This window comes from Myxine glutinosa, chromosome 8 (assembly GCF_964187855.1).
Source record: "Myxine glutinosa chromosome 8, kmMyxGlut1.1, whole genome shotgun sequence".
In the NCBI taxonomy this organism is placed as follows: domain Eukaryota; kingdom Metazoa; phylum Chordata; class Myxini; order Myxiniformes; family Myxinidae; genus Myxine; species Myxine glutinosa.
The window spans coordinates 78,101,855-78,120,322 of NC_136268.1; the positions used below are offsets into that span (position 1 = coordinate 78,101,855).

The window sequence follows — 18,468 nt, forward strand, 5'->3', positions numbered from 1 at the left end:
CACTCGGTAGAGCGCATACCTCCGCCAGGCTGAACAGTTTATGTTTTGTATCCCACTGAAAGGCCGGATCTGGATTCGTATCTGAATCAAAATCGAATCCGCTTGTTCTAGTCACCGAACCAACTCATCCACCAAGTTGAGCCATAACTCATCCACAACTTTTTTTAAATATCATGTTATATATCGCTTTTCGCCAGAGTTCTCAATGGTGAAGAATCACTTTAAAAATTAAATATTTCTCGTATCCGAATCCATATTCAGATCTTCACCAAAATTGAATCGATTCAGTTTTGTCATACACCCAATCTGTCCACCAAGGTTCGTCCAAATCCGTCCACAACTTTTTGAGATATCGTGCTATATGTCGGTTTTAGCCCTATCTCCCAAAGAAGAATCACTTTAAAATTCTCTGATCCAGATCCGGATTAGAATCTTCACCAAAATTGAATCAAATTTTCCTTGTCACATACAGTACGCAACCTCTCCACCAAGTTTCGTCCAAATCCGTCCACAACTTTTTGAGATATCTTGCTATGTATCGTTTTTGGCCCGATCTCCCAATGTTGAAGAATCACTTTAAAAATTCTACTAGCCGGATCCGAATCCGGATCTTCACCAAAATCTAATCATTTCGTCCTTGCCACATACATTACCTCTCCGCCAAATTTCGTCCAAATCCGTCCACAACTTTTTGCGATATCTTGTTCACAAACAAACAAACAAACAAACAAACAGACAGGGGTGAAAACAACCTCCATCGACCTTCGGTGGTGGAGGTAATAATGGCATTTTTGTCAAAGATATTTGCCACAAGGCTGATGCAGATGTTGAAAAAACAATTTCCCAATCCGTGTATGTGCAAGTGCCATGCAGAGTCCAGTTACATTGTGCAGCAATTATATTTACACACCCAAAAGACAACCGTGAAGAGGTTAATAGATGCAGAGTCTAACAGCAAGGAGGAATACTTTAGTATGTTAAAGTTAATGATACACAGCAAGGTGATGTTTGTCAGGTTAGACTATTGAGCAAAACCAGCGGCCGAGTGTAATTTTAGCAACAATGATTAAGAGTTGTTGGAAAACGCAAAGCTTAAAATAAGCAGACTATAATCAGCTATATTTTGGAGAAGATTACAGAGATTTGCAGCCAAGTTAAATGCAACTCACCCATCACCAATAAAGTATCCCTGTTATCATGAACCACAAATCTCAGCACACTGGCTTTCCACAACGCTATGTAGTCGTGCAGTGCAAGTTGCGCGAGAGGAGCTCAAACAAAATGCAACATGATGCGGCACATCATGGTAACCAAGCCTTACCAGCCTCAAAGAGAGCTTCATAGTCTATAAAAGAATCCATCAGACAGAATAATAATAATAATAATAAATGACAAAAGAAAACAAGTTAAAATTACATCTATGTGCCTCTTTAAGCAAATACAGTACCACCAAAAAGAGGAAAATAAAACGATATTCTTACAAATGCATAATCCTCTTTACCCATCAAGTAGTAGATCATATGGTAAAAGTCAGTTTTTGTAATCACTTCCTTCTAATCTTTCAGGAGCACATTTAATAAACACCATCCCATACTTTCTCTTGCGTCTGATAATCTCATTTACCCCCACAAACTCTGCCTTCCTCTCTACCTATAGATCTGTTTTTCCTCAATGTCGTCTGTTTGTAACTTGTCCAACTGTACTCTTCAACATTGCTGTCAATCTTTCTTTGTTGTCAAGCTCTCCCATGAACTTTAACACCAGTATTAAAAAAAAAAAAGTCCTACGCAAATTACATTTTTCATTTATCCTGGCTGTCAATATATCCTGGCTTGACTGTACACCAAGGCCTTGTAAGAATAAAACAAGTTAAACTACAAAGCATACCAAAACGCAAAACATGTTGGCATCTGCTTTGTACTCGAGCTAAATATGAAGTAAACAATAGATATATATATATGTATATATATATATATATATATATATATCTGGCACTAAGCATATATATATATATATATATATATATATATATATATATATATATATATATATATATATATATTTATATATATATTTGCACATTTTATTTATTTGTGTTTTCCACATTCTCATAATAAAGGTTTGTTGAAGATTTGATGACAAAAGCTCAGATGGTAAAAAGTTATGGCCAGACAGACACACAGAAGCTCAATGGTAAGTAAATAAATAAACATGGAAGCAATTTAAAAAAAACAGCCATCTCATACTTGACGCGCTATCATTATGTACCATTATTTATCATAATTTGTATGTACCATTAGTATTATCATTACAACTCTGGCTGTTACTGAAGAAGCCCTGAACACTTCTGATCGTTTTTCCTGCCGAGAAATCAACAGTTTACAGGGAGGATCCTCCATGTAATCAGCTTTTCCACAAGCAACCATGTTTCCATAGATGAAAAAACTCAAATAGTGAAAAAAAGTTACGGACAGGATTGGACAGACAGATAGACATACAGAAGTGATTGCAAAACCTTGATTACAAAAAGGCCACAAAAACAAGAAAAGGTTAACGAAGACAAAATATAATAAACAGCAAATATGGTGCAGATGAGATGAGTTTTAGTTTTCAAAATAAAAAACAACATCAAACATCTATGTCTCATGTGCAGGATTATATCTTAGGAAGCATTTCAGACAGTCATTTTAGTGATTATAAGTCCACCAATTTAATATCTACTGCTTAATAATGGAAAAATCCAAGCCAGGTCATAATGGTAATACGGTACATTTAAGGGTATTGCAATGAGCCAATTTTAATTTTTTTGTGAAAGTTAAAAGCTTTTATTCCTGAAATGGTACAAGTAAACACAAGTGAGAGAAGTTGGGATGAAAAAGCCAAAAATACCAATTTGAAAGCATTTTTGCCCTTTGACAATTAGAGTGTTTATACGATTACAATCGAGTCCTGGTACAACAAACACACGGGCAATGATCTGCACAATAAACAGCAAAATAACAATAGACAGGAAACAGGAATAGAAAAAAAGGATCCAATGAGAGAGAACGAATAAATAATTGCAGGGTGAGGGAAGGTGGGGAGGGGGGGCTGCATCTCAGAGCATGTCACCCTTTTTAATTAACAGAGACACAGATGAGTGTTCCCATTCCAATTCGGTAGTGGAAGCTGAAGATCCCATGGTATATTTTGAAAAATGTAGGTGATTGTGTGCTGCCAAATTTGCTGGCCAAATTCTCGGCTTGGATGGGGTTGAGGAAGAAGGAAGAAGAAGTGCATGGAAGAAGTTTCGGGAACTGAGTGGCGTGCTGATGATGAGGGGAGTGTCGTTGAAGCTGAAGGGAAAGGTGTATGCTGCATGTGTGAGAAGTGTTATGATTTATGGGAGCGAGACATGGGTAATGAACGTAGAGCAGCAACGAAGGCTGGAAAGAGTGGAAATGCGAATGGTTCGATGGATGTGCGCTTGTGCGGAGTATCATTGAGAGAGAGGAAGACAAATGATGAATTGCGAAAGATGATGGGAATATTGCCTGTGATTGATGCTGTGAAGAGGAACAGGTTGAGATGGTTTGGTCATGTGTTGAGGAAGGATGAAAGTGACTGGTTGAGAAGAGTGATGGAAATGAATGTAGAAGGAAGTAGAGGACGGGGAAGACCGAGAAAGACTTGGCTAAAGATGGTGGAAGAAGAAATGCGGGCAAGGGGGTTAACAAGGAGAGATGCAGAAAATAGGGCAAAATGGAGAAGATTGTCATGGGGACCGCAAGGCTAACCCCCGCTCTAGTAGGGAAAATGGCCTTTAAAATGCATGTTGTTGTTGTTTGTTGATGGGGTTGGTTGAATACTAAGTTTCACCTGCAGTAGATGAGACTGCTGGAGTGTTGATATGATATACAGGGTGTCAGAAGTCTGGACCCATAAGAGAAAATACACTACTTTTAATTTATTAAATGCACAAATTCAGTCCCATCAACTTGCGTACACAATCATTATTGCACGTATGTCTCTTTGAACGTTTCGTCCGCACAATCCTTCAGAAAGTTTCTTTCAGCTTTTCAACATGACAAACCAAGGATTTCAGGTATGCCCACAGTAAAAGGTCTAGGGGCATTAATTCTGGGCAATGTGGGAGGCATTCCACCAGGTCACGACGTCCTATCCACCTCAATGGTATTGTTTCATCCAGCCAGTTTCGGACAGTCGTGGCCTAACGTGGCAGTGCCCCATCCTGTTGAAACAAAACTTTTCTCAACAGTAGTAAAAGCATAACGTCTAAATAAGGAACCAAAAACTCTTGTAACATTGTGAGGTAGCTCGTACCAGAAACATTATCTTCGTAAAAATAGGGGCCGAACAGACCATCACCATGAATAGCACACCACACCATAATTCTGGGATCATATTGAACATGAGCTTCATCAGTCCAATTAGGATTCTCATCGCTCAAATATCGGCAATCATGAGGGCTGATACTCCCAGTCAAATAGAACGAGGCTTAATCACTGAAGATGATATCAGGTAATAATGTTGGTTCTACATCAAGTCTATGCACTACTCACTCACAAAATTCCATATGTCATTCGGCATCTTCTGCATGAAGAGCTTGAAGAAAGGTAACTCTACATGGGTGGTATTTCTTTGCCTTTAAAATCCCTGAAACGGAAGGACAGCTAACTACCACTTCTAGACATAATTTTCTCAATGATTATTTTGGGCTTCTTGCAACCACAGCAAGAACATTTTAAGAATTATTTCCATCTGTGGAGGAGCGAGGACGACCAGTACGAGTTTTATCAGCGATACTTCCAACTCACTTTCCATCTCATCACAATGCAAACAAGAAAGAGCAATCAGAGATTGCAGACCCTCGCCAGGATGTTTTCAGTGGGTTTTTTTTAAGGCTATTGTGTTAAAACAAATATGGCGGCCGAACCACGTGACCGATGACATCATAATTTTTTTTTCTCCACCAATTTATGCCTACATGACGCTCAAGAAATTTCATCTTGATCGAATGAAGTTTTGTACTTGTCGAATTATGACGTCATAATGGAGGTACATATGACATCATCATTAACATATTTTATTCCACATGGAGAGTTCTTTACAATGAGCCATGTCTCAATTTTTTCTATTAAGCACTTTCGGATATATAGAGGTGCAAAATTTTTCGGCTTTTCCAAGATGGCGGCCGAACCACGTGACATATGATGTCATAATTATCATTTAAAAATTCTACAGGTGGAGTTGCACCAATGGTGAAAATTTCCTGTCAAGCGCACCAATGGTTGCAGAGAAAATCATATTTATTCTGTGCGGACAAACAAACAGACAGACAGACAAACAAAGACAAACAAACAAACAAACGGACTCAAATGCAATACCCTCTCCTCAGGCGAGGGTAATTAACATGTCATTAAACGTATCAAGTTTTATTTTAAAAGGTAACATTTGTCACTTAAAAAGTATAGTTGATTTGATAAATACTGACTACCGACTCATCTCCGGCCTTGCCCCCCCCCCCCCCCAACTCTGTCTGTGCTCTGTCCCCCAAATATTCCTACAGGTTGCACAAGATCTGCCAGCAACCCTCTTATGGTTAAACTGCCAAAATCTAGGCTCTCTGCTCACCTTCACTCCTTAATTCCTCTTTTCTCCCGCCTCTGGAACAAAGTCCGTCACTCTCTTCAATTCCACTCCTCCCTCCAGGTCTTTAAAACAGCTGTTCACCATAATCTCTTATCTTCCCCCATCCAAAACCTTGATCTTTTCTACCCCCGCTAATTCACCCCAGATCCACTTTTTTGAAATACCAACTTCTTTCGTGGAAGTCCTTGCAGTGTCCATGTGTTTTATACTTCTCCCACCTACCCCCCAAGCTCTCGCCCTCCCACAGATCTCCCGATGTCCCTGCTTTCAAATGTTGTTTGTGTCCTTCCCCCTCTCTCTCCATCTTGTCTACCGCTCCCCTTATTATATGTTTGATGTGTCTGTTTGATTTTTTTTGTGTGATTAATGTTAGCTCTTTCACGAGCCTCGAGATCTTGTATACAAAAAAAAAAAAAAAAATTAAAATTTAATCATTATTATTAATATATTTTGCAGCAATGCTCATTTTGTAAAATCTTTAATAAATTATACCAGTGCGTGATTATACACAAATGCAGGTCAACCTTCAAATTCATTTTAACCACCAACGTCATTGACTATCTCTTGCTTCTTTGTGGGTCTATTATTTTATGAGAAAACTGGTTACACACTTTGCTGACTAGCTTCATTTATTCGTGCAGTATTGGCAAACAAAACAAACAAACAAAACGCAACAGGAAACCATACATACTTATGACCAAAGTTAAGGACAGCACCAAGTTATGCTGCACAAACACATGAGCTACATTTGTCCAGTTCATGTGGTGTCAAAGTGTCATCCACATCAAAGCGGTAAATCTGCATTCTAAAGCAACAGCTGGGACTATAAAAATCGGCTTGTATGGGGAAAGGTTATAATTGGGGAGATGGGTGCAACAAGTGTTATCATGGTACAATGTAAAACAGCTGATGACTCTCCTTCAAGCATTGCTCACAGGACACTAGCACAGAAAGGAATCCTGTAAAATGAGGCAATTCTCTGTATGTCTGATAATTATCGAATCGAAAACGGCTGGGCCAGTCTCCACCAAATCTTGCATACATGCTCAGTTACCCAGTGTCAGGTCATGGGTACAAAATAATTCCCCCCCATCACCACCGATGAGAATGGGGAGAGTGACTTGCAATATTTCTGAACAGTGACTGTACAAGGAGAATAGTGCAAGTGGTTTAAAGACTGACCCCTGCCGGAGGGAGCGGTATTACTATTACTATGTGTGTATGTGTCCGTCCATCCTTCACACGAAGAAGCTAGAACTTGAGCTTTAATGTAGCAGTTTCTGCTGTTGTAGAATAATAAAAATGGTACTGTTGGAAAGCTAATAATTGAATTCTTTGGTTGGAAAATGAATAATAGATTTTATAGTCAGGTTCAACATGTTAACAAATATGATTTCGTTCAAAATTTTGGGATTAGCAAACCTGTACATTTTTGGAATCATCAGAGCATGGAGAATCCGAAAATCAATGTTGGCATTTGTACAGACACCTTCATGGCCGCCATTTTGGATTTTGAAAATGGCCGCCATAAAATACATATTTTGCGCGATCTCGGCTTCTAGTCAACCTAGAGACTTAAATATGCTAATCCTATGTTTTCTGGGTCAAGGAATCCAATAAAGGCCTCAAAATAGCGCTCAGGATTATAAAAAAGCAACAAACAAAGGTAATTGAAAACCATTGTCTTTATATTTGTGATATAACTGTATTGCATAATACATGATATTGCAAGTCCTTTGAAGTTATAGGTATGGGTTTATAAAGCAAGAAAGCAGCCTTGTTAGTATCAGGTTGAACTATAATTCCAATACACAGGATCGACTAGGTCTACACCGTTCAGGAATATGCTTTTACAGATCTTCATCACTGTCCTGAGTGTCATTTTCGCAAAGGTGTCTATGCAAATGCCAACATTAATTTTGGATTCCTCATGCTCTGAATATTCCAAAAATGTATAGTTTTGCTAATCTACCAAAATTTTGAACGAAGAAACAGTGAACCTGACTATTATTTGGAACAAAAATTTGTGTCCGTTTAATCAAAAAGATGCCCGTTTTAAAAGCCTGCCTTTCCGGGTTTGAATGGGAGGTAATGCAGCAGTTCCAGCAGTAACATATATTATTGCATTACAACAGGAACCATTAAGGAGCAACACCAACAACCACAGCCACAAGCAACAACCACAGACATGACGGATTGTTCTTGTCACCTAACCAACTCATCCACATAGCGTTGTCATAATCTGTCCACAACTTTTTTAAATATCATGCTTTCTTGGCACCATTTCTCAACCCTAACACACCCAAACTGTCCACCAAGTTTCGTCAGAATCCGTAAATAACTTTTTGAGATATTGTGCAATACTGTGTATCGTTTTTGTCCCTATATCTCAATATTGAAGAATCGCTAGAAAAATTATAGTATACTGATCCGAATCTAGATTCGGATCTTGACCAAAATAAAATAAATTCATCCTTGTCACACACCCAACCTGTCCACCAAATTTCTTCCAAATCCGTCAACAACTTTTTGAGATATTCTGCTCACAGAGGGACAAACAAAAACAGACAGGGGTGAAAACATAACCTCCGTCCACCTTTGGAGGTGCAGGTAATAAAGCTAAAACTAGAATGGCACTCAGTAGAGAGCCACAGCCAGGTGAACAGCTTACGTTTTGTATCCCAGAGTAGACCAGAAAAATCACAATACAGAATCACATTTAATCAAAATTATCCATCCACAACTTTTTGAGATGTCCTGCTATAAATCGTTTTTGGCCCTATCTCCCAATGGTGAAGAATCACTTTAAAATTTCTACGAGCTGGATCCGTATCCAGATATTCACCAAAATTGAATCGATTCTTCCTTGTCACACACACAATCTGTCCAACAAGTTTCGGCCAAATCCATCCATAACTATTTGAGATATCCAAGTATCTCAAACCTATATGTTGGTTATTTAACCTGTATGTTGGTTATACAATCAAAGATAACCTATATGTTGGTTTTAGCCCTATCACTCAATGGTGACGATTCACTTTAAAAAAAAAATTCTCATATCCGTATCAATATTCAGATCTTCACCAAAATCTAATCGAATCGTGCTTGTCACACACCCAACCTGTCCACCAAGATTCGTGCAAATCCCGTTTCAAAACGTTTTGTCCAAATCCCATGTTTCACCCAAACCCACTTACTCCACTTCCTTCATATCTCAATCCTCTCCAGCCGATACCTTTCCAATTCTAGTTTTCACCATACTCCTTCAACCTCTCACACCAGCCATGGCACCTCAGCAAAGGACTCCTGCGACTCATTGGGACTGACACAATCTGTCAATTTCCCGGCCCGGATCTCAGTCAACGGAGCATCTTCTCTTCTAGACTTGGTTATGACAAACTTCCCTGCAAATGTCTGCTGCTCTTCTGCTCCAATCGGCTCATCTGATAATTTCCTTGTTAAAGTGGACATCTCTCTGGCCATTCTCAGAGAGCCTCCTCAACGTCGACGAGTCTGGCATTTCACTCAAGCCGACTGGCACGGTCTTCAAGCAGCCATCAATCATTTTATTTAAAAGAAATCATTATTTTAAAGAAATTTTAGCTCTTACACGAGCCTTGATCTTGTATACAAAATAATAATAATCTGGACTGGGCTCCCATCTATTCTGCCTCTGACATCAACTCATCCTGAGAATTCTTCCAAAGTAAATTGCTCTCTCTCATGCACAGATTTATCCCATCTCGTCTTCAGTTGTCATACCCTTCTTCCCGTCCATGGTACACTGAATCGTGTGGTGAGGCAGTTGCCTTGAAACAACTTTCCTTTGCCTCATGGAAAGCAAATCCAACGGAAGGTAATCTCCATTCCTTTCACAAATCCTGGTGGTGTTGGCCTAGCGGTTAGGGGGCCGGCTTGGGATCCTAGGATCCTGGGTTTGAATCCCGGTCAATTGCTAAATTAACACCAGGGGGGTTGACTCAGCCTGTCATCCTTCCGAGGTCGGCAAATTGAGTACCAGCTTGCTGGGATGAATGATCCCGGTGTGTACCCCGGTTTAGAATAGGTACTCCGTATCCCTGCGCATCGTAAGAGGCGACTAAGGGTTGGCGTCAGGAAGGGCATCCGGCCATAAAAACATTGCCTCAAACAGGGAACCATGTTTGTCATGGGGCCCGCAAGGCTAACCCCTGCTCTACCGGGGAAAATGGCCTTAAAACGATCATTCATTCATTCATTCTTTCACAAAGCTCGGAACCAGTGTGTCCACCCTCAGGAGAGCCAGGAAACTATCTCTCTACTCTCAAGACTGAACTCTCAAACCTGTCTCCTCCCTCCAAATCCTGATGTCATCTGCTCAAATCTGTTTCTGGTGTTTGTTCCCCTTCCATTCCCTCCTTTACCTCAAATGGCTACACAGCTGACTCCGCACGTGAAAAAGATGAATGCTTCAACTCTGTGTTTGCCTCAAAATCTTGTGTCCCAAACCCATCTCTCTCTGTACCCACCTTACCCAGTCGTATCCAGCTGCTCCTGGACTCTGTGTCCTTCTCTCCTGACAAGGTGGAGAAGTTTCTGTCAAACCTCAACTCTGATTCTGCAACTGGACCAGACGGCATCAGCCCATGGGTCCTAAAATCCTGCTCTGCCACTCTAGCTCACCCTCTCTCTGTTCTCTACACCCTCTCTTTTGCTCAAGTGCATCTGCCGTCTGCTTGGAAATCAGCCAACATTACTGCTTTACATAAGAAAGGTGCAAAAACAGATCCTTGCAACCACAGACCAATCAGCCTGCTCCCAATTATCAGCAACGTCATGGAATCCATCATTGTTTCGGATATCAAATCCTTCCTCTTCTCCAATGACTTGATCTCCGATCACCAATTTGGATTTAGACCAGGTCATTCTACTCTGGACATGCTGATTCTGCTGTGTCAACAATGGATGGAGGTCCTCAATGCCAAACACTAAACCAGAGCTGTCTCCCTTGACATATCACGTGCCTTTGACAATTTGACATGGTCTGGCACCCCGCCCTGCTCACCAACCTCTCCTCTTATGGTATCCATGGAAACCTCCACACATGGCTTGAGGACTTCCTCACCGGTCGCAGTGAACATGTGGCCCTGAATGGAATTCTCTCCTCTCCCCTTTCTGTTCAGGCTGGATTTCCTCAAGGCAGTGTTCTGGGCCCTGTGATTTTCTGGTCTTCATCAATAATATCTCTCCGACTCTCTGGAAAATCCTCTCTATCTCTTTGCTGATGACTCCACTCTCTGCCGCTCCATACCTCATCCCTGAGATTGGCAGTCTGCAGCCTTCTCACTCTCTGCAGACCTTGACAAAATCATAGACTGGTCAAACAAGTGGAACATGTCTTTCAATCCTGACAAATCTCACACTCTTACTATGTCTCTCCATAAAGACCATCTGGCCAACCCCACCAATCTACATTCTCAACAATCCTCTCCACAAAGTTCTGTCACTCAAGCGTTTGGGTCTCACTATCTGCCATTATCTTTCTTGGGAAAACCACTTTTCCAAGCTGGCCTCCAAAGCTAGTCGCCGACTGGGCATTCTCCGTCGTGCGGAGTCCTTCCTTGGCACACCTGAGGTCCTCACCACATACAAGGCTTTCTTCCGCAGCTTGAGGGAGTGCTGCTCTCCCCTCTGGGCTCCTGCCTCACACCTAGCTCGGATTCACGCTGTTGAAACGAAAGCTTTATGGTACCTTCCCCCCTTCCCTGCCCCCTCTCCCCAAGCCCTCTCCCTCTCACAGATCTCCTGATGTCCCTGTTCTCTACTGTTGTACTTGTGTGCTTCCCTCTCTCTCCCCGTCTTGTCTCCCACTCCCTTTATTATGTTTTATTTGTCCTTTTATGTTTTTTGTGATTAATGTTAGCTCTTTCACGAGCCTCGATGTTGTAACAAAAAAAAAAAATCCGTCCACAACTTTTGGAGATATCTTGTTCACAGACAGACAAGCAAACAAACAGACAGACAAACAGACAAGCAAACAAACAGACAGACAGGCAGGGGTGAAAACATAACCTCCAACCACCTTCTGTGGCAGAGGTAAAAATATGATCACACTACTTTCTCTCTAATTCCCACTCCTGTCTGATAAAAGCAACTTACCACTTATGTAATATACAGGTACACATCTTCTGGGATGGCACAACAGTAGGAATGGAATGACTGACTGACTGAAGGAATCAGTCAGTTTTCTGAATATATGGGTTCAGCATTATAAGGAACACATCTCTGTACAAATACCAATAAAAATGATTAAATTGACGAAAAAAGTGAAAATAGTTCAAATGCAATTTTTTTTGTGCCCCTCATTGTTTTTATAATTAAATAATTTTCAAGTCAGCAAGTCTAGTTCGGTGACCAGTCATATGGAATTGCCCTTTAAAATGCAATATATAAAAGCTACAATGTGTTTGATGATCTAAATGCTTTCAGTAAAGCTTGAGCACCATGCCTTCAGTTATCACACTTACCCCTCGCTTTAGACTCCTAAAAGAGGGAAGCTTCGACTTAGTGGCGGATGCCACGTCGAATGGCCAAGTGCCTAATTCCCGGTGTTGGTGCCCCGGGGATGCTTGTTCATCCAGTGGTTGGGGAAAGGGAGGGGGCTGCTTGTGTGGAGGCAGCGGTGGAGGGTGGCGAGGAGATCGCCAAAGAGACATGAACTGAAGAACCAAAGCAGGAAGGAAAATATTGACCAGAAAAAGGAAGGGAGAAAAAGGGAAAGGAAGAAAAGAGAAAACTGTGACCGAGACTGGAGGAAGACTGCAAGGAAAATGTAGAGGAAATCAAAGTAAACATTTATTACTTTTTGCATGCTAAAGGTAACTGGTGTGAATAATCTATTGGTCATAGTAGGTAGGAAAGATCGGTCTCAGACCAAACTTCAAATGATACGCAAAAGCTTCGAAATTCACAAGATGCCAGTGAAACAAAACGTGTCTATATTAAAATAATAATAACATGTCAACTTTTAACACCAGAATAGCTTCATCAATAATTATGTTTGTATACGAGGAAGAAGGAAAAATATGATTACAGACATTAAATTTGATGTCACATTCAAATAGTCATATAATATCCCAAGAAGAGGCTAAATATCCGAATGCCTTATACAGCGTGAACATTTGTCAGGGACTATGAGTGGGGATGAGTGTTGGGAGAGGGGGGGAGGGGGTAAAAGGAGGTTTCGACTGTAATCTAAACTCTCCCCATGAACGTAAACAGGTAAGAGAGTGCCACAATATGAGCAATGGCGCTTTTGCCACTACAATTAGAATGTGACACATCCAATTTATTAATGTTACTGAAAGGGACAACCTCGGCATTTAACGTACCAGGTGGCCCAATTATATATCCACAGTTTTGAACCTCCATAATGATATTGCTAAGAAACAAAATAAAACAAAATTTGTGCAAGATATTGATACAAATTTCAAGTTTGTATTGTACAAATTTTATTGAAATCAGATGGACAGAAAATTAGTTATGAATTTAATTTTCAAGCAATATTCTGTTGCATTCCAAAAAGCCTGGTGTTGGCTTAGCAGTTCGGGTGCCGTCTTGGGATCCTAGGATACTGGGTTTGAATCCCGGTCGATTGCTGAATTAACGCCAGGGGGGTTGACTCAGCCTGTCATCCTTCTGAGGTCGGCAAATTGAGTACCAGTTCACTGGTAATTCCCTGTGTGTCACAAGAGGCGACTAACAGGGTTGGTGGCAGGAAGGACATTCGGCTGTAAAACATTGCTTCAAAAAGGGAGACCACGGTGCCCAAAAAAGGCCAACCCCCGCTCTGCGGGGAAAAATGGCCTCTAAAGGCATTTCTATTCTGCTGCATTCCAACTGTCATTTCTCCGAAAGCTGCTTAAATCCACTCTTTCAGGTCTTAAATGTTCGCTGGTTGAGTTGCGTTAACCTAGTTGATTTACCTAAAATTTGTATTATATAAACTATAAAATATGTATCAATATCCTTTAAAAAGTTTTTGATTTTGTTTCTTAGAAACAGAATTATAGGGTTTCAAAATTGTGTATAGATACATGGGCCAACCTGTATATTGGTCTGAGTAAAAAATAATTAAATATAATGACCATTAGATAAATACTTTTTTAGTTGTTTTTAATTTTTTTTTTCCCATTATTTTTGTTGGCCACCATGATCTTACTATACTTAGGAAAGAATATGAAACGTTTCACCATATGACGACAGATACTTATGTCTCGCCATAGAGGTGACCCAGCAAAGCGTTTGACACCTCGTGAAGGCTAATGGAAACGTGAGTACCAAGCATCTGCTTGCGTGTACAGCAGTTGTGCATTACTGATAATTACATCACATTAAAAACATTCTCTGTAGTGTCACCGAGCTTAATTTAGTTGTTAAACATTCAGGAATAAAAACATTTAACCTCAGTCACATTATTCAGGAACAGACAGCCAATCTGAATGACCATTTCTTGGTTGCAAACTTTTATCGTTTTACCCTGACCTGCTGGTTCTTGAATGGATAAATATTTTGCATGGTTGTTTACACAATGTTTCCTGTGCTAGTGGCAAGGTTTACAAACTGTTTAAAATGTGGTTTTTAAGTTATTTCCACTCCAACATGGAAATCCATACATGAAATTGAAAATAAATGCACACTTTATAAATGGCATACAAATAATGTAATCAGATCAAGTTAAAATGTAAGTTCAAAATTACATTTTAACTTGATCTGATTCCATTATTAATTGCTGGAGACCTCAGACTCAAAAAAGGTCTGAGTATACACATACAGTATAATCTTCAAGACATATTTCTCCAAGACAGAATCTTTCTCAAAGGTCTGTGTCGGTATGTGTTGGTGAAGAGGCAGAAAAATGGATGGAAATAACAGAAACAAGTGCAGATGGAAGTCCATACAAAGTTTGCACATCCTGTACATTCAAAGTACACCCCCTTCCCCGACCCCGATGCCAATGCCAAATAAATAAATAACATATCCTCAAGCGCACGGCATTGCCGGAGCGCCGAAGGTGCCTGGCAATGCTGCCGTGCAGCCCATAGAGAAGGTATTGTGAGGGAGAGGTGTACAATAAATTGATTGATTCATTGCATAATTAAAATAAATAGATAAAAATCGTAAAATAATTAATTTCTTAATCAATTGGCTAATAGCATACCTAAACTACCACCCTTTCATCTGCATCTGTAACGTATTGACAAATAATTAATTAATTAATCGAATTATTAAATAATTAATCGATTAGTTGATTAATCAATAAATCAATAAATCAAAACTACCTTTTATTGCCAAATCACTTGGTCAATGTCATGTCCAAATATCAGCTTCCAAGCTCAAAAGGTGCCTGAGATATTGCCCAGATGAGAAAGAAAATAAATAAATACTAAATAAATCGATAATAATTGAGTAATGAATCAATTAAATGATTGATCAAAAAATAAAAAAATAACATTCTTGCCAAAGCACATGCTCACTATTGTGCCCAAATTTCAGCTTCCGAGCTAGCTCAAAGGATGGCCGAGATATTGCCCGGACAAACAAACAAAAAAACAGAGTGAAAACTGAGTACTCCCTTTCGGCACACATCATTGCCGGGCCCCATTCAGTGCTCGGTGATGACGTTATGCAGCACCTGGAGATGGAATAGGAAGGGAGCGGTGTACAACTACCTTTTTTCAACTGCTTCCCAGGGTGGTTTGCATACATCTACCAATATGCCTCTTGTTGATTCCACTAATTACAGCTAAATATAGTTATGCTAAAATAAATAACCTCACAAAACCCTCAAAACAGGTTTTAAAATAAGGTCAAATGAGCTGGAGAGCTCGCCCACCAATTTTATCATTCATGCCCATGATTGAAATAGTGAAAGAACGAACATTTCAGTTCGACTCCTTGGTGTCCTTGGAGTGACTTCTCTCTTGAAAATTTATATTGAAAAATCAGATTGACACCATTTTTTAGGTTTGAGGAGGTCACTTCTTGGAAAACTATCATAAATACAAGCCTTTCGTCTATAATCTGGAATACAAAGACAGCAAATTGTTTGTACATCCTGGAAGCTGTACAAGGCTGCCACAACCTCAAACGATATTTAAAAAGTGGTTTGGAAGTTGGATGTCTGCAGATAGAACACCAGCTAGCCCATCACCGTTGGCCCAATATCCAAAAAAATGTACCAGGATAATTAAACTTTAACATACTCCACATGATGCAGCACAATGTATGCTAATCACACAATTAGCTATTATCGTTTGTCCTTTTGTAATAAAACATAGCCTGGTGTTGGCTTAGTGGTTAGGGTGCCGGCTTGGGATCCTAGGATCCTGGGTTCGAATCCCGATTGATCGCTGAATTAACGCCAGGGGGGTTGACTCAGCCTGTCATCCTTCCGAGGTCGGCAAATTGAGTACCAGTTCACTGGTAATTCCCTGTGTGTCGCAAGGAGCGACTAACAGGGTTGGCGGCAGGAAGGGCATCCGGCCATAAAACATTGCTTCAAAAACGGGACCACAGTGCCCAGAAAAAGGCCAACCCCTGCTCCGCGGGGAAAAATGGCCTCTAAAGGTGGTTCCTTTTGTAATAAAACATTGATTCAAAATATAAATAAATACACACAACAGCAAGACTCATAAGACTCACAGGGCCAAATTTACGAAAGGCATTTAAGAGTTAGACACTTGTGGAATCGCTAATTGTGCGATGATCAACCGTTCAGTTAGTCGCCAATCACATCCGAAGAGTGATTATTTAATGCGGATCAAAACCTAATAACAAGCGTTTAAATAACAAATACACTTTTACACATCGGCGAGGGCATGTTTAAGAGCCTTGAAGCAAGCATTGCATGGCTTACTGGGATGGCGATTTACATGGGACGGTGAATATGGATGTGTTAGGAGTGTTTGAATAAGTTCAAGAGGAGGCAGAAGTGGACAGGAATAGGGCAGTACGCCGACATGTATTGAGAATCTCCGAGGATAGATGAAATCCTCTGGATAAGTATGACAATATCAAATTTGTCCTGAGTTACAGACTCTCGGAGAAATCATTTCATTTTCTGCTGAATTTAGTGGATGAATTTAGAAGATGACCTGGATTAACCTACGATGAGGAGCAATGCGCTGAATCCTCTCCGACAATTGTCTGTGGTGCCACTATTTTAAGAAAGTGCATAATTTTGATTGGATGTTGGAGTTATGTGTGGTGTTTCATTGGCTGATCGGCTGTTCAGACGTGCACAACCAATTGGCTGTTTATCTCCCGTCATAAATTGCTATCTTAGGTGAATTTTTTTCATCTTCCAAACACTACAAATAGTTTGGCAATTTACTGTGGAGCAGTTCATTACCATATATGAGTGCATCTACAATAATCGAATCTTCTCCAGGTGCCTTTTCATGAATTTGAAGGCAAACTGGATCTTATGGCGAGCCATAAATGGGCTGGTTCATGTCTTGGTTACTTTTGGTGTTATTGGAATACTGATAAATTGTCATATTTTAGGGCAAAAATCTCAGTACCTCATATACATGTTTGTAGAATTTTAAGGTTTAAAGCTTGTGCTCCTCTTCATTTCCTTAAATTACAATTTATTCCATTTCAAAGTTTCTTCATTCTTCCAAAATCTTTTTATTTATAATCTCATTAAGTTCAAAGTACTGTATTCATGTTTTACCTCCACCACCGAGATGTACGACTTGGGGAGGTGACAAGAACAAGCCGATTAGATTTTGGTTCAGATCCAGATGCAGACTGGCCTATCAGTGGGATACAAAGCATAAACTGTTAAGCCTTGCGGAAGTATGCGCTCTACCGAGTGTCGTTCTAGTTTCTGACTGTTGTGCCTCGTTTCAATTCTCTGTTCATTCATTACGTTTTTAGTTATATCCGAAAAACTATTTTGGATGGAAGGCTTGAGCTTATGGAAGAGTGACGTGACAGTGAAGGTCAGAAGATCAATGAAGGCAACACAGTGCAACAGTAATCCAATATGTGGAAGCAACAAGAGGATTTAAGGAAAAGGAGAGAGAAGAAGCAAAGGAGATGGGGAGACATAGCTGAGGTTAGTGATGGTGGAAGAGATCACATACAGGGATGGAGATTGACCTGAATTAGTGGTATTCTGCAAACGTGAGGAGGTAACGGAAAGAGTGGGATTTAAATACTAACAAAAAGAGTTCCACAGATGGAGGATAAAGAGAAACAAACACGAGGAACAAATGTGTCATGAAAGAAAACAAAAAGAGGAACAGGGCACTCACCTCAGACCTTATGGTTGAACCTGAGGATGCCATGTTGTCTATTGCATGTGCTTGTGCCCATGGGTTGTGTCAGAAGAATGTGCAGCAAAGTCTCCTGGAACTCATACCACTTGCAGAAAGTCTGTTCCAAACTCTCTGGGTCAAAATTTGAGTTACTTACTCTTTTCAGGTGGGAGACCAGTTTTCCTGTTATTTCATCTTCGATGGGGGTATTTTAACCTCCACCAAAGGTACATACTAAGTATAATCAAGTGCATTACAATGTGTTAAAAGATTGGCTTAAAGCTTAAAGTTTTTTTGAGATCTCTTGAAAATGAGAGTTTGGAATTGCAAACCAAATGAAAAGCAAGTACTGTGAAATCCTGACATTCACGGATTCGACACTTGCGGACCCTGCCTATTTGCTTTTTGTAGAATTTTACCTGCTTCTACATTAGCGGCCCCAGTGCTCTGGCTATTCACAGTTTTTGCGGGCAAACATCATGCCCACCCACCCACGGATCCCCAACAT

At 40.2% G+C, this 18,468-nt stretch overlaps 1 protein-coding gene across 6 annotated transcripts in view; it reads right to left on the minus strand.

Annotated features, from left to right (window-relative positions):
- Positions 1–18,468, minus strand: part of LOC137412007 (formin-binding protein 1-like) — a 167,878-nt gene that overhangs the window by 30,234 nt on the left and 119,176 nt on the right. For 2 of the 6 annotated variants that reach the window (XM_078783422.1, XM_078783421.1), the window contains exons 10-11: positions 12,159–12,350; positions 1,322–1,345 (exon numbers count right to left, since the gene is read on the minus strand). The exons of 2 other annotated variants lie outside the window; for them this stretch is intronic. In XM_078783422.1, the coding sequence (XP_078639548.1) occupies positions 1,322–1,345; positions 12,159–12,350 (216 nt within the window). The remainder of the gene's footprint in view (positions 1–1,321; positions 1,346–12,158; positions 12,351–18,468) is intronic. 2 more of the 6 variants (XM_078783424.1, XM_078783423.1) reach the window with 1 other exon arrangement.